General features: G+C 57.6%; 2 protein-coding genes across 8 annotated transcripts in view; one reads left to right on the top strand and one right to left on the bottom strand.

Moving 5' to 3' along the window:
* The window catches only part of PTK2B (protein tyrosine kinase 2 beta), a 28623-nt gene extending 17218 nt beyond the window's left edge, over positions 1 to 11405 (top strand). For 4 of the 7 annotated variants that reach the window (XM_057427569.1, XM_057427565.1, XM_057427567.1 and 1 more), the window contains exons 7-31: positions 26 to 80; positions 653 to 793; positions 1341 to 1415; positions 1498 to 1599; positions 1838 to 1955; positions 2173 to 2212; positions 2301 to 2347; positions 2614 to 2667; positions 2997 to 3094; positions 3186 to 3270; positions 3720 to 3820; positions 3909 to 4024; positions 4215 to 4315; positions 4499 to 4588; positions 5044 to 5248; positions 5686 to 5794; positions 5924 to 5989; positions 7099 to 7224; positions 7989 to 8135; positions 8815 to 8850; positions 9122 to 9149; positions 9513 to 9568; positions 9837 to 9983; positions 10247 to 10327; positions 10415 to 11405. In XM_057427569.1, coding sequence (XP_057283552.1) covers positions 26 to 80; positions 653 to 793; positions 1341 to 1415; positions 1498 to 1599; positions 1838 to 1955; positions 2173 to 2212; positions 2301 to 2347; positions 2614 to 2667; positions 2997 to 3094; positions 3186 to 3270; positions 3720 to 3820; positions 3909 to 4024; positions 4215 to 4315; positions 4499 to 4588; positions 5044 to 5248; positions 5686 to 5794; positions 5924 to 5989; positions 7099 to 7224; positions 7989 to 8135; positions 8815 to 8850; positions 9122 to 9149; positions 9513 to 9568; positions 9837 to 9983; positions 10247 to 10327; positions 10415 to 10630 — 2440 coding nt within the window. In that variant the 3' untranslated portion in view covers positions 10631 to 11405. The remainder of the gene's footprint in view (positions 1 to 25; positions 81 to 652; positions 794 to 1340; positions 1416 to 1497; positions 1600 to 1837; positions 1956 to 2172; positions 2213 to 2300; positions 2348 to 2613; positions 2668 to 2996; positions 3095 to 3185; positions 3271 to 3719; positions 3821 to 3908; positions 4025 to 4214; positions 4316 to 4498; positions 4589 to 5043; positions 5249 to 5685; positions 5795 to 5923; positions 5990 to 7098; positions 7225 to 7988; positions 8136 to 8814; positions 8851 to 9121; positions 9150 to 9512; positions 9569 to 9836; positions 9984 to 10246; positions 10328 to 10414) is intronic. The other 3 variants (XM_057427566.1, XM_057427571.1, XM_057427570.1) reach the window with 3 other exon arrangements.
* Positions 11406 to 13193: 1788 nt separating this feature from the next.
* CHRNA2 (cholinergic receptor nicotinic alpha 2 subunit) lies at positions 13194 to 14985 on the bottom strand. Its single transcript, XM_057427572.1, has 2 exons — positions 13897 to 14985; positions 13194 to 13388 (listed from the first exon to the last, which is right to left on the bottom strand). The coding sequence occupies exons 1-2, from the start codon at positions 14959 to 14961 to the stop codon at positions 13263 to 13265; spliced, it is 1191 nt and encodes a 396-aa protein (XP_057283555.1). The 5' UTR covers positions 14962 to 14985; the 3' UTR covers positions 13194 to 13262.
* Positions 14986 to 15183: the final 198 nt, after the last annotated feature.

Below are 15183 nucleotides of genomic sequence, written 5' to 3'. Positions count from 1 at the left end.
TGCATGGGGGGTTTCTGATCCTCAGGAAGGAGGTGGGTCTGGACCTCTTCTTCCCCAGGCAGATGCAGGAGAACCTGAAGGTGAGGACCATGTGTGGGTACGTGCAGGCTGGTGCATGGCTGCAGGGTGGGTGAGCGTGCACAGGCCTGGCTGGGAGTGCTCATGTGCATACCTCAAAGTGCACGCACAGATTTGCACGTGTGCGTGCATCTGCCTGCACTTGTGCATACGTGCGGTTGTGCTCACACATGTGACGACGTATCTGCATACGCATACCCGTGTGCATGTGTGTATACGTGTATAGGCATGTCTGCACACATGTGAAGGTGTATGTGCATGCATGTGCATATGTGCATGTATATGTATGCTGCATGCATGCAGGCACATGTGCTCACATGTGTTGATGCACCCGTATGCACACACTCATCTGCCCACGCTTGTGTACATGTAAAGGAGAGCACACACATGGAGGCAGCCTGGCCTGCACACACGTGTGGATGTGCATGGATGCAGGTTAACATCTGCAGGTGAATGTGTGCATGCATATGACTGTGTGCGTGTGTGCCTGTGTCCGTGTGCACCCTCTGCACCCCACATTCCCGCTGCGTGCCCGGCCTGTGCCCGGTGTTCCCAGCGGCCGCTGTGCCCGCAGCCCAAGCAGTTCCGGAAGATGATCCAGCAGACCTTCCAGCAGTACGCGCTGCTGCGGGAGGAGGAATGCATCCTCAAGTTCCTCCACACCCTCGCCAGCTTCGCCAACATTGACCAGGAGAGCTACCGCTGCGAGCTCATTGTGAGTCTGCCGGGTGGGATGGGATCCGTGGGATGGGGTGCGATGGGATGGGTTAGGATAGGATGGGTGGACAAAGCCACCCTGCTGTGGGCTGCCCCCTGCCATGGTTCCCACACTTGGATGGGAACTTGGCCACCCCCAACTCAGAGGGGTCCCTGTGGGGAAAGCTCTGGGGGCTTCTCTTTGGAGGATGCTGTGAGCTGAGAGGGGCTGGGGATGTGGTGGGGGCTCTGGGGACCTTCCACATGCCAGGGTCCAAGCCTGGGGGGTATGAGCCAGTGCCTGAAGTTTGCTGAACCCCTTTGGGGTGAGAAGGTGTCAAACCAGGAGTGCTGGGAACCCCTTCGGGGCCAGGAGGAGGAAGAACACCTGCAATGGGCTCCCTGCCTTGTACCATCCACCATCTGCTTTCCAAACCATCCTCTAAGTTCCTCTGGGAAGCTGTTTTTCCCCCAGGGTGTCTCACACATTGCAGCAGGTTGAGGGGAAAACTGCCTTTTGGTGTCTTCCCACCCAAATTGCATCCTCCCTCTGTTTCTACCCTCAGCAAGGGTGGAACATCACAGTGGACCTGGTCATTGGACCCAAGGGCATTCGGCAGATGACGAGCAAAGAGGCCAAGGTATGGGCATGCATTGTGTGCTGGCTGGGGAGCGGGGTTGGCCGCTCTTAAACTGGTCGTTAAAGTTGACACCTCTCCCCAGCCCACGTGCTTGGCTGAATTCAAGCACATCAAGTCCATCAAGTGCTCCAGTGTGGAAGAGGGCCGGGCTGTGCTGCAGCTGGGGCTCAGTGGCACCCCCCAGGTGAGGAGGCACTGGGAGGGTGCCTAGGGAGCTGAGGGGGTGCTGGGTTGGGGGATCCCCTGGTGCCGTGGGGTGGCGTCGCATCCCTGCGGGCAGGGCAGGACTTGGTGGATACCTCCATTTCCACAGAGAGAGGTCTTGCCTCCAGCTTTGGCTCAGGAGAGGCTGTCCCTCATCCCAACAGCCCCCTGCCCCAGCTCTGGGCTTACCTGTCCCCCATCCCTACCATCTCCCCCAGTCCCTGGCTATCAAGACAGCTTCTCTGGCTGAGGCGGAGAACATGGCTGACCTCATTGATGGCTACTGCCGGCTGCAAGGGGACCTGGAAACCTCCCTCATCATCTTCCCCAGGAGAGGTGAGCACCCTGGGGGACACCGACCCCAGCAGGGTCCCTCTTCATGTCCCCAGTCCGCATTCTCCATGGCCACAGTGTCACCCATGGCTTTGGAGCGACCCCAGCTGAGACCCACCAAACTCACTGCACATGTGATTGAGGTGTTGCAGGGGGGCCCAGCACCCCTCAGGCTGTGATGGGGTGGCTGAGAGATGACTGTCTGTTGTCTTCTCCACAGAGCGGGAGAAGAGGATCAGCCTGCCGCAGATCCCAGCCCCGTGAGTACCGCCTGGCCCCAGAGCAGGGCTGGGACCTCATCCTGCACCCTGTTCTGCTCCCTCACCCTGACCTGCTTCTGCCCCACAGGCACCTGGAGGAGAGGCAGTCCACACTGTCAGACAGCATGAGCATGGGTGAGTTTTCAGCTCTTCCCTTCCCACCAGCCCAGGGGATGCCGGCAGGTCTGTGGGACAACAGTGTCCAGGGATCTGGGGGTCTGGTGGAGATGGACACCCCCAGCCCTCTGCCTGGGAGGTCAAGATGTAGCTGAGCATCCTAGGGGAGGGCCAGACTGGCATCCCAAAGGCCCTCGTGTCTGTGGGTTGGTTGGACTCCATTGGGATGCAAGAACCTTGGTGAGCTGCCTGAATCCCTGCCTGCAACCTCCTTCTTGCTCCAGACTCTGATATTTATTGTGAAATCCCTGATGAGTCCTCAAGACCAAGGTCTGGAGGTAGGTGCCACCCCCCTGGGTGCCCTTTAGCTCGTCAACATCTCATCCAAGTCCTCCCACTTCCTCCTGCCTACCCCAACCATCCCATCCCCACCTGCCCTGCCCACCTTTGCCTGCACTACCTGGCCTACCACCGTGAGGGGCTGAAGGACCTGGGATCTCCCCTTGTGCCATGGGACAGGATCTGTGGACCCTTGCTGAGGGGGTGATGGGAGGATGGGTACCCGGTGATCACCATTTCCTGCTTAGCATGGGGGCTCTGCCCATGGAATGGGCAGGGGTACAGGCAGCTTCACTGCTGCTTCTGCCCTGTTTCCCTGTCCATGAAGTCCAGCACTATGGGATCTCCCGGGAGGACATCACATTGGGCAGGATCCTTGGAGAAGGTTTCTTTGGAGAGGTCTACGAGGGGATCTACACCACCCCGGTGAGCGTCCTCCCTCTCCCTGCCCTGCCTGCCTCCTCCATGGCTGGGGGGAGTGGGGTAACGCAGCCATCACCCTGCCTTCTCCTTGCAGAAAGGGGAGAGGATTAACGTGGCTGTGAAGACCTGCAAGAAGGACTGCAGCCCGGAGAACAAGGACAAGTTCCTGAGTGAAGCAGGTATGCCTTTCGGTGGGGGCAGAGCCTGCTCAGATCCCCACCAGGGCTCACACAGTGAGGCAGAGGACCAGTGTGGTGGTTGCAGCGCTGCAGTGGAGGGGTGTTAGAAACAAAACCATGTCCTGGCATCATCTGGTCCCTGCTTGGGGATGCAATGCAGGATAGGGCAGGAGGGAGGTGGCCCATGCCCTAGCCCCTGTGACAGGGCTGATGTCCAAAATACCTGGTTTATGGGAGGGATAGCTACAGGGGCAGGAAGAAAAGCTGGATCCATCCATCAGCTGGATGGAGATCCCGAAGCTGGAAAGCGGGAGGCTGTTACTAGGAATTCCTCCTGCTCTGTCTCCAGCTTCATGGAGAGACCTGCCCCTCCACCCCAGGACAGAGTTTGGGGCTCCTGAAGAGGGGAGTCCCCCCATTGCAGGGGGGCTGATGTGGTCTCTCCACAGTGTTGATGAAGAAGCTGGACCATCCCCATATCGTGAAGCTCATTGGCATCGCAGAAGAGGAGCCCACCTGGATCATCATGGAGCTCTATCCTTATGGAGAGGTGAGAGGGGCTCTGACACTGGAACCCATCCTGTTCCCCTGCCACTCTTCCTGCCCCTGCTCAGTCCCTGTTGCTTGTCCTGTTGCAGCTGGGGCAGTACCTGGAGCAGAACAAGCACTGTCTCGCTGTGCCCGTGCTCATCCTCTACGCACTGCAGATCAGCAAAGCTCTGGCCTACCTGGAGGCCATCAACTGCGTGCACAGGTAGGGCAGGAGGGAAAAGGAGCTGGGCAGGATGCTGCGATAGCAGGGAAGGCAGGGGCCATGGGGGACATGCAGGTGGGTAGCAGGAGCAGGCAGAGGCTGAGGCTGGCAGCATCCTTTGCTGCAGACCCTTTTTGTGAGCTGTCCTTCTCCATCCCTTCTCCCCAGCCAAGGGTCTCTTTCCTTGCAGGGATATTGCTGTGAGGAACGTCCTGGTGGCCTCCCCAGAATGTGTGAAGCTGGGAGACTTTGGGCTCTCCAGGTACATTGAGGATGAGGAGTACTATAAAGGTAAGAGCTGTGTGATGGAGTTGGGGCTTCTTCCAACCCTGTGAGGGTAGAGCAGACAGCAGAGTCGGCACACAATGGGACTCCCTGCAACAGAAGAGCTGAGGCAGGGACTATGCTGAGACCTGGCTTCCCTACGGTGCCCTCCTGCTCTGAGCACTGCCACTGTCCTATCTCTCCCTCCAGCGTCCGTCACTCGCCTCCCCATCAAGTGGATGTCCCCCGAGTCCATCAACTTCCGACGCTTTACGACGGCCAGTGACGTCTGGATGTTTGGTGCGTGGCTGGGACAGGGATGGAGCGTGGTGGGACATGGAGAGAGTGGGGTCCTGGGCTTCATCCACCTCCTGTGGCATCGTCTCACTGAACAGGGACAAATCCTGCTCTGGAGCAGGGGGGTTAGCCCAGCCTTGCCCTTGCAGAAAGGGCTCCTTGGGCAGAGCTTCCTCCCACTCAACCATCGCTAGGTGCTATCTAGGAACATCCTCCTCCTCCAGTGAATTCAGGATGTTGTGGGGCTGAGTTAAACTCTGCTCCCTGCAAATAATCCATCCTGCTGCCTATGCGCACATCCCACAGCCCCTGGTGTCTGTCCATCCCTATCAGGATGGCCAAGGAGCCAAATGACCTGGAGTCACACAGCAAAGCATGACACTGTCACCAGGTCCCCAAAACCACAAGCATGGCACTGGTAGTTTCAGCATCGTCTGAGGTTGTTCTTGTTCCCACAGCCGTGTGCATGTGGGAGATCCTCAGCTATGGCAAGCAGCCCTTCTTCTGGCTGGAGAACAAGGATGTGATAGGAGTGCTGGAGAGGGGAGACCGCCTGCCCAAGCCTGACCTCTGCCCCCCCATCCTCTACACACTCATGACGCGCTGCTGGGACTATGACCCCAGTGAAAGGCCCAAGTTCAAGGACTTGGTTTGCAGCTTGAGGTGAGCGGGAAGGCAGGGGACTGATGATGATGATGGGCTGGGGGGGGGAGGGATGGTTTGATGGAGGGGTGGGCAAGTGAGTGAAGGAGAAAATGATGCTGGGCAAGATTCTGGGTCTGGTGTTTTCTGGACAAGCCTGAACTCAAAGAACTGTTCAGACCATTTGAGCCCACCTGCCTTGAGGGGTGGTAGTGCCTGGGCTGAAGTGGAAACACTTTGCTTCCCATGGAAGGGTCTTGCAGGGGTACTGGTGATGCTGGTGTGGCCAGCCAGGACCAAGCTATGTCCACCCAGTCCTTTCCCTTTGCTCTTCCCATCCCTCCTTGCTCCCTTGTGTTTTCCATGGCCCATCCATCTCAAGCATCTTCGGTCTCTGGGGTATGGGAGATGTGGCAAAGCACCCTCCGGGGTCTGTCTCTCCATCTCCCCCTGTGCAGTGACATTTACCTGATGGAGAAGGAGCTGGCCAAGGACCAGGAGAGGAACAACCGCCACCGGCCTCCCAAAATCATGGAGCCGCCATCCTTGCAGGAGCCGCCTCCAAAGGTGAGCAGAGGGCAGAGCCCATGCAGGCAGGTTCATCTCCATGCCTCAACCCATTGGTGGGTGCTGCAGAAGGGGGACCTCCCTGGGCTCGCACCCACCATGCATTTCTGCCTCCTGTGCACCCTGCAGCCCAGCAGACCCAGGTACAAGCCACCACCTCAGAGCAATCTCCTGGCTCCCAAGCTGCAGTTCCAGGTAAGGTGGCATGGCCAAATCATCCCTCAGGAACATAAACAAGGGGTCAACACCAGAAAACCCTGTCTGGAGCCCAAGCCCTCAGGGGCTTATGGCTTTGGGGGATCAAAGGTGCTCTGCACCATCACCAAGTGCCTTCCACCATGTTGCCAGTAGGACACTGCACCACTGGGGGCTCAGCCCTGTCCTGCCCTGCCTGACCTTTGTTTTGTCCGCCCCTTGGAGCTGGCAGAGGCTCTCACCCCAGGGAAGGGGGGTTTTCAGGCTTGGCATTGGCAAGTTTGTACATAGTGCTGACAGGAGAGGAGGTTTGCTGCTCTCTAGTGCTACCTGGGCTGAATTTGGCCTCTGCAAGGACCATTGCTGGTCCTTGGAGCATCTGGGTAAGCTCTCAAGAACAAGTCCAGAGAAGGGCTGTGAAGATGGTCCAAGGGCTGGAGCATCTCTGCTATGGAGACAGGCTGAGAGAGCTGGGCTTGTTCAGCCTGGAGAAGAGAAGGCTCCAGGGAGACCTTAGAGCAGCTTCCAGTGCCTAAAGGAGCCGACAAGAAAGCTGGAGAGGGGTTTTTGACAAGGGCCTGTAGGGACAGGACAAGGGGGAATGGCTTTAACCTGACAGAGGGGAGATATAGGTTAGACATTAGGCAGAAGTTCTTCCCTGTGAGGGTGCTGAGACCCTGGCACAGGTTGCCCAGAGAAGCTGTGGCTGCCCCATCCCTGGCAGTGTTCAAGGCCAGGTTGGATGGGGCTTGGAGCAACCTGGTCTAGTGGAAGGTGTCCCTGCCCATGGAAGGGGGTTGGAACTGGATGAGCTTTAAGGTCCCTTCCAACCCAAACCATTCCATGATCCTATGAACTATTCTGGGTGCTCTTTTGAGGCTGGGTAGGGGTCCAGCAGCAGTGCAGGAGGCCTCAAGCTCATGCTCAGTGCAAGAAAGAGCTGAGCAGGGAGGACCGTCCTGATCCCTGCAGCACAGACAGGCATGAGGGCAAAGGCTGTTCCTGGTGCCAAAGCTGCTCTCCCCCACATTGTCTGCTCTGTCTGTGTGCACTAACCTAACCCTCCGTGGCCCTGTTTTGTGCCTGCACCCCCCGCTGCCCGCCCGCAGGTGCCCGAGGGTCTGTGTGCCAGCTCCCCTACGCTCACCAGCCCCATCGAGTACCAGTCTCCAGCCAACTCCCTGCACACCCCACCACTCAACCGCCACAATGTCTTGAAGCGCCACAGCATGAGGGTAAGAGAGGGATCCCCCCATCCAGCAGCATCCAGAGGATATCCTGGTCCTGGGTGGCCTCATCCCAGGCACACCGGGGACCTTGCAGGAGGGATGCTTGCTGTACCACACGCTGCTTCGTGCTGCTGCCTCCAACGCTTCAAGCTCTGTGTTGCTTCTGATCTTGCTGTAGGAAGGACAAATCCTGTCACCCCATGGGTGCTGTTTGTGGGCTGGAGGGATCAAGCCTGTGAAGGGCTCCAGGGTGTCTCCAGCCCCATGCTCTGCATGTTTGCACGCACATCCCGGTGAAGGCATGTTAATGGATGAGCGCCTGGCACTGTGTCCCCAAACCCAAGCAAGGGATAGGTGGCTGCCACTCCTTGGGGCTTTGGGTCACCTCCTCATGCTCGGTGTTGTCACCTGAAATGCCACTGGTGGTTTGTAGCCCAAGCTTGGCTATTCTATCCCTGAATAAGCTGGGTATTGGGGTGCATCCTGTGATGCTCTGCCTGTCACGCTAACACAGCCACGTTGCTGAGTGCCTCTATGTTGAGCTGCTCCTAGGGTGGCTGGGATGCGGTGGTGGGAAATGTGGGGCCAGCTCATAGTTTCCTCTCCCTGCTGGAAACCCAAGTGCTCCCCAGATTGGGTGTTCATGGCTGTTGGGTTCTGGTGCATGGCTTGCATGCGCAGACTGGGGCTCTGGCTCCTGTGCCAAAACTGAGGGGTGGGGGGCTCTGGCTCCTTGAGGCCCCCCCATCACCACTGTCTCTGCACACCAGGAGGAAGACTTCCTCCGTCCCAGCAGCAGGGAGGAGGCGCAGAAGCTCTGGGAGATGGAGAGGCTCAAGATGCGGCAGGTCCTGGACAAGCAGCAGAAGCAGATGGTGGAGGACTACCAGTGGCTGCGGCAGGAGGAGAAGTCCCTGGTGAGTGGCCACGAGCTGGGGCCTCCCAGGTCTTGCACCGTTGTGAAGGTGGTTAAAGAGCCACTGCAGGCAATGAGGTTGCTCTTCATGGCTGGAAAACCCGGTTTTCCTTGGAGGAACAGCTCCTCCAGCAGCCAAACCTCTTGCACCCCTGATAAAGATGTCACAGAGCTGCTTCATTTCAAAGTGGATATTTTGAGACTTGGGCAACTTTTAAATGCTTTCAATCATGTCTTAATGAGATTTCATAATGCTTTTGAAGTCAGGACTGAAGATAGCTAACACGTGATTAATGCATCAGCTAGTGGTGAAACAGGCTTGGAAGGAGGCTGAAAATCTTTATTCAATTGACTTGTGCAGTTGATAAAGCAAAGCCCAGCTCCCCTCTGCCCTGAGCAGCTGCACACAGCTTCTTGAATTAAGCTTCGAGGGGGTTTGAGCAGCACACTGAGTTTCTGGTGCCCCAGGAGCAGGCGGGGAGCAGATAGGAGTGATGGGGTGGGGTGGAGATGGGACCAGCAATAGGCATAAACCCCCTTCCCCACCTGCATTCCCAGACCCTGCAGAGTTGCATTCCTGTGATGTGTTCCGTGGGTCACCCAGAAATCAGGAAAATCCCTTTTTTCCTCTGTTTTTCCTTTTTTCCCACACCTCTCACAAAGCTTCTCCCCCTTTGCAGGACCCAACAGTGTTTATGAACAACAACGCTCCTCTGGTGAGTAGTGCCATCCCTGGAGAACCCAGGTTAAGGGTGTATTTGGGTGCAGGGGCTCCTTCTTTTAGAGGTGTCTGGAGATCCTCATTTGCTTTGGCATGGAAGGAGGATAAATACTTACATATATTCCCTTTGCACTGGGAAAATGAATCTGCAAATGTCCATGGGGTTACTGGTGGTGCGGAGCTCCTCACCAGAAGCCCTGGGAGGGGATGGCGATGCTTCCAGCCAGGACTTTGTGCCTCTTATTTGCTGTTTCTTCCCCCCACAGCTGCTCCCGGAGAAGGAGATGGATTACAGTGAGTGCCCAGTGATGCATGGGGAGTGGGGCTGTCCACCCAGGAGCACCCGCTTTGGGGCTGCATGTGGGGAGCCCTGCACTGAGCCTCAGGGCTGTATCCTTCCCAGCTTTGGGCTCCTCCATGAAAGAAATCCCAGATCATGGAGAGCAGCTTTGCCTGCCCTGGGGAGGGGGTTCTGCTTGTCCCAGGCATGGGGGTCCAGGGAGGGTCTGACCCTGCAGGGAGGTGGAACAACCAGGATGGGTCAAGGATATACTGCTGCGTGGCGGTGTGGGATGTGGCACAGGTCCCAGGGGTTTTGCATCATGCCCTCATGTCACTGGGTGCAGCTGGAGTGACTCTCCTTCCTTTCCCTTACTGATGGCATAGCGGAGTTCACAGGGCCCCCCCAGAAGCCTCCAAGACTCGGGGCACAGGTAAGACCTCCCTGGATCGGGCCATCATGGTCCCAGTCCTACGCCTCCATCTCTACAGCCTCATTGTGCCTCCTGCATCTCCATCATCCCCCTGCATCTGCAGGATGGCACTTTTCTGACTACCCAAGGCCCCATGGGGTTCAGAGATCCAGCAGCATCTGGGTGACGGGTGGGAGGTGGATGAGTCTGGCCAGGGCTCCCCATAGGTCTTGGTCTTTCCCTCCTTGCCCCCTTGGTCTATCTGATCCCATTTGTCCCTGCTCCACAGCAGTCCATCCACCCTGCCCCCACTGCCAACCTGGACCGCACAGATGACATGGTGTACAGCAATGTCATGGACCTGGTGCGGGCTGTGCTGCAGCTGAAGAACGAGATCGGCCTCCTGCCCCCAGAGGGGTACATCCTCGTGGTGAAGGTAGGGAGGACAGGGACAACATCAGTGCTTCTATGGGGAACAGGGGAGTTGGGAATGAGTCTGCTGAGTGGTTCCCACCAAGCATCCATATCAGGAGGGTCTTGCATATATAGGAGGGAGCATTTCCAATATTCCCAGCTCCTCCTTTGGATCCTTGGGTCAATGATGGCAGGGTTTCCAACATGCCCTGCTCCTCCATTGGGTCCTTGGGTCAATATTGAGAGTTATCAATACATCCTGCTCTCCATTGGTGTCCTTGGCAGAACGTGGGCCTGTCCCTGCGGAAGCTGATTGGCAGCGTCGATGAGATCCTGCCTGTCCTGCCCGCTGCCTCCCGCACTGAGGTAGGTCCAGGGAGGAGGGAAAGGGATCTGGCATGGGGTCATGTGCTGGTGGCACCCCTGTCTGTAACCCCTGTGTGTCACAATCAGATCGAGGGGACCCAGAAGCTGCTTAACAAGGACTTGGCTGACCTCATCAACAAGATGCGCCTGGCACAGCAGAACGCCATCACCTCGCTGAGCGAGGAGTGCAAGCGGCAGATGCTGACGGCCTCCCACACCCTGGCTGTGGATGCCAAGAACCTCCTGGATGCTGTGGACCAAGCCAAGGTCCAGGCCAACCTGGTGAAGCTGTGCTTGGAGTGAGAGCAGGGGTGGAGGGAGGGAAGCAGAAGGGGTGGGGAAGGAGAAGAGGGAGAGCATTGCAAAGGAGCTGGCTTTTGTGTCTCCCGTTGCCTCGCCGTCCTGCCCTTCCTGTCCCTGTCCTCCTGCAGCCGCTCGTGTCTTTAGCATCGTCTTGTCAGTCTTCTGAAGAAGGGAGGCATCTGGTGAATGGAAGGGGCTAGGGGGGACCTGGCCATCCCTGAGGGTGGCTGAAGATCCCTTTGGCTCGGCAGCTCTGCTCCCTGGCTGCCAGCAGGTCCGTGTGTCCGTCCATCAGCCCCTCCAAGGATGGCCAGCCGCGGGCGGCACGTTGTGATGGGGACCTGGACCCTGCTCCCCACTGCTGGGAGTGGGGGGCTGCGCGGGAGTCCCCAGGGGCCACCGGAGTGGTGGCTGGAGGGACTGTTTGCATTTCCTTGTACATTGTATACAAGAGTCTATTTAATGATGGGAAGCGGGTCCGCGCGCCATAGCGGAGCCGCTTCTAGCGCCTGTGGCCGGAGCACGCCCAGCCCTAAACCTGCAGAGCATGGGGAGGGATGGGACCCCATGGACCACAGCCTTTGGTGGCACAAACCAGGAGAGCGGTGCCTCTTCCAGCTGAGTTTTCTCCAAGCTGCTCTGTGTAAGCAACGATGGCAAACCAAGTCTCCATTCGGTTTGTGCTTTGAGTTGGAAACCATACGGTTCGGGCTTTTCCCCAGCAACTTCCCACAGCGTTGTTCGTTCTGGCTGATATAAACCATGCACAAAGTCATGCTGTGCCTGTGCTTGCCTGTCACCCCCATACAGTGGGACAAGTCCTGGTCACCAGCACCTCCTTAGAAAGAGTAAGGGTTGTGCTGCTTGGAGCTCTGAGCTGTCTGCCATCACGGGGAAGTGCTTGCCCAGTGGTGGCATCCCTGGGAGAGCTGCTGGGATGAACCTGGGTCTGCTGCATCCACATCATCTCTGAAGCCCCATTTCCCTCCTGTGGAGCTCACAATTTGTATGAGGGCTGTGGACTCCCCCAGCTCCCAGAGAAGAGAACTGAACCATGATCTTATCACAGCATCACAAAATGGTTTTGGATGGAAGGGACCTTAAAGCTCATCCAGTTCCAACCCCCTGCCATGGACAGGGACACCTTCCACTAGACCAGGTTACTCCAAGCCCCATCCAACCTGGCCTTGAACACTGCCAGGGATGGGGCAGCCACAGCTTCTCTGGGCAACCTGGGCCAGGGCCTCACCACCCTCACAGGGAACAACTTCTGCCTAAGAGCTCATCTCAATCTCCCCTCTGTCAGGTTAAAGCCATTCCCCCTTGTCCTGTCCCTACAGGCCCTTGTCAAAAGCCCCTCTCCAGCTTTCTTGTCAGCCCCTTTAGGCACTGGAAACTGCTCTAAGGTCTCCCCAGAGCCTTCTCATCTCCAGGCTGAACAAGCCCAGCTCTCTCAGCCTGCCTCCATAGCAGAGGTGCTCCAGCCCTCGGAACATCTCTGTGTCCTCTCTGGACTCGCTCCAACAGCTCCACGTCCTTATGTTGGGGCCCCAGAGCTGGATGCTGGACTGCAGGGGGGGGGATCTCAACAGAGCAGAGCAGAGCTCTGCAGAGCACTACAACCCATGTACCATGTTAAAAACATGCACACACATACCCACACACATCCAGCTGTGCCTGGGCACTTGCTCTCTCACACATCCCATCCCAGTTGTGTACACCGGAGCATGCCAGCACTGGAGACCACACGAGCGGCTGCAACACCCCCAGGATGTGGGTGTCCCTCTGTGGCATCATTTATTCCAGCCCATTTCACTCCTGAGAGCACAGTGTTTCCAAACCCCTGCAGACCACATCTGGTGCTCTGATGGCTCGGTCTCCTGGAGGAGAAAGCATTGCAGGAAAATCTGGTGCCTCTTGGGGCATATAAGAAGTGAGTAGGTGCTCGGTAAGTATGGGTCCTTCAGGTTATATGGAAGCTAGAGGTTAAAAGCTGGATTGCAGCAGTCATGGGAGCCAGGTGGTTTTGGACCTGATCTGTGGGAAAATGTGGAAGCAACCACTAGTGCTGGCAGGTTGCAGAGGGTCTGTGCCTGGGCTGTGCTTTGCAACCCCCATGCCATGTGTCCAAGCAGGGCCCTCCATCCCAGGACCACACCACTTCTTCATGGACCTTCTTCATGGACCTTCTTCATGAAGTGTTACCACCTGCCCCACATCATGGATGACCACATGACCCTGTCATAGTAAACACCCTGCAGTCAGGACATGTCCTAAAGTGGCTGTAAGGTCCTCTCTTCTTGCCCAGCACACTGGAGTCACAACCAGACACAGCTCTTGGGTTTTCGGTAGGACTTGGAGCAGCTTGAGGAAGCAGATGACTCTCTTAGATGCCTCCAGCTTGAACTCAAGCAATGGGGAAGCTGTTCCACACCTTCCTCAACGCTGCAATGGCTGCAACTGCCCTGGGCAGGATAGCAGGCAGGCATCCCCCACCATCCCCAGGGCACAGCCCCTGCTTCACCCTACATTTCCTATCTCAGGGTCCTCCATGGTTGCCACCGTGTCCTCCCAGGGTCAGGCTGGATGTGGGCACCACTCTCTGCCATCCCCACCGCAGCCTGGCCTGGCCCTAGATCATCCCTGCCAGGTAGGGTGGGAGGAAGAGCCCCACGGTACCCAGCATGCAGACAATGATGAACATCCAGAGGAAGATGCGGTCGATCACCATGGCCACGTACTTCCAGTCCTCCTTCACCTGCCGAGCAGAGAGGGGCTGTGAACACAGGCAGAGGATGCAGGACCCCTTGAGGTTAGAACACCCTGGGCTTCCTCTACATCTGCTGTGTGCCTCTTGGGAAACCCCTGGAGCATCTGGGCTGGGGGATGGACCTCTCTGCTTGGGGCAGAGGTAATCCCACCCAGGGTTTTCTGAAATCATTTGGGAACAAGCAGAGTACAGCCTCCGAGCTGTGTCCCAGCAGGAAGGCTGGGCCATCTCTGCTCCCCAAGGTCAGGATACCACGGACAGAATAGGGACCTCTGACATCCTCACATCCAGCAGGGATAGAAGCCGGAGAGAGCCCTCAACTGGGCATCTCCCAGGAGGTGGTTGTTGATCTTCTCTGTGGCTTTGGGTCCTCAGTAGCCAGGGAACCAATCTGGAATCCCAGCACTGCCCCCCTTCATGGAGGTACACATGGCAAGAGGCAGCACCCAGGGCAGGGGACCCCCCTCTCCCTCCAACCCTCGGGGCACCCACTCACCGAGAAGTCAGCATCCTCTGCTCGCAGGTGGTCCGCGATGTACTGCACCCCTTCCAGGGCCTTCAGGATGCTGGGGGACAGCAGCAGCCCCTGGTCTGAGCCCTCCTGCTCCTCCTCCCTCTTGGGGGGCACCCGGGGGGGCAACCCCCCTGGTGTCTTCCTAGCTTGTTGCCCACAGCTATAGCAGCACTGGTTGCCCTGGGTGTGGGACCCCGCCTGGGATATGCGGCTGGGGTACGTCTTCTCCTCCTCTTCCTCTTCCTCCTCCTCTTCCTCCTCCTCTTCTTCCCACTTGTCATCCACATCGGTCTCCAGCCAGCACCGGGAGGTGCTGAGCCTCGTCCCAGGGAGGTCGTACTGCCCCACGGGCCCCTCGGGTGGAGGCAGCGCTGGGGGACGCTTTATGAAGAGCCAGCGAGGGATGAAGTCCAGAAAGAAGGTGCGCACCCAGCGTGGCATCGTGTGGGTGCTGGGGGAGCGGTGGTGCACATTGAGGACAAACACGGTAATGATGATGGAGAGCGTGACGAAGATCATGGTGAAGAGGAGGTACTCTCCGATGAGGGGGATGACCAGTGAGGTGGATGGGATGATTTCCGTGATGAGCAGCAGGAATACGGTGAGGGACAGCAGGACAGAGATGCAGAGAGTGATCTTCTCCCCACAGTCGGAGGGCAGGTAGAAGACTAGCACGGTCAGGCATGAGATAAGCAGGCAGGGTATGATGAGGTTGATGGTGTAGAATAACGGGAGGCGACGGATCACAAAGCAAAAGGTGATGTCAGGGTAGATCTCGGTGCAGCAGTCATACTTCTTGGAGTTATAGGTGCCGATGGCGTTTATGATGGCCCACTCACCACTCTCCCAGTAATCCTTGAGGTCCACGTGGTGGTCCATGTTCTCCAGATCAATCTTGGCCTTGTCATAGGTCCATGAGCCAAACTTCATCTTGCAGTTCTGCTGGTCAAAGGGGAAGTAGGTGACATCGATGCTGCACGAGCTCTTGTAGATGGCGGGTGGCACCCACTTCACCTTCCCACTGGAGAAGAGGTGGGCCTTCGTCATGTGGGTCACAGCGAACTCCCCGTCAGCACTGCAGGCATGGAGAGGTGTGAAGGTCAGAGAGGGATGAAGCGTTTCCCCAGGGAGAAGCAGGGCCAGGAGGTCCCTCAACTGTCAGGGATGGAATGAGCCTTAGTTTGAGGTTCTGGCCCCATTCAGCATCCCTGCACAGTGCTGGGCTCGCCTTCCTGGGCATCATCCAGAGCATGGGATGGGGTAGCGGGA

This window comes from Pezoporus wallicus, unplaced genomic scaffold, assembly GCF_028554395.1.
Source record: "Pezoporus wallicus isolate ANWC-B61680 ecotype Strahan unplaced genomic scaffold, APGP_CSIRO_Pwel_v1 contig_6464, whole genome shotgun sequence".
Taxonomy (NCBI): domain Eukaryota; kingdom Metazoa; phylum Chordata; class Aves; order Psittaciformes; family Psittacidae; genus Pezoporus; species Pezoporus wallicus.
This window is presented reverse-complemented; position numbering and strand designations above follow the sequence as displayed.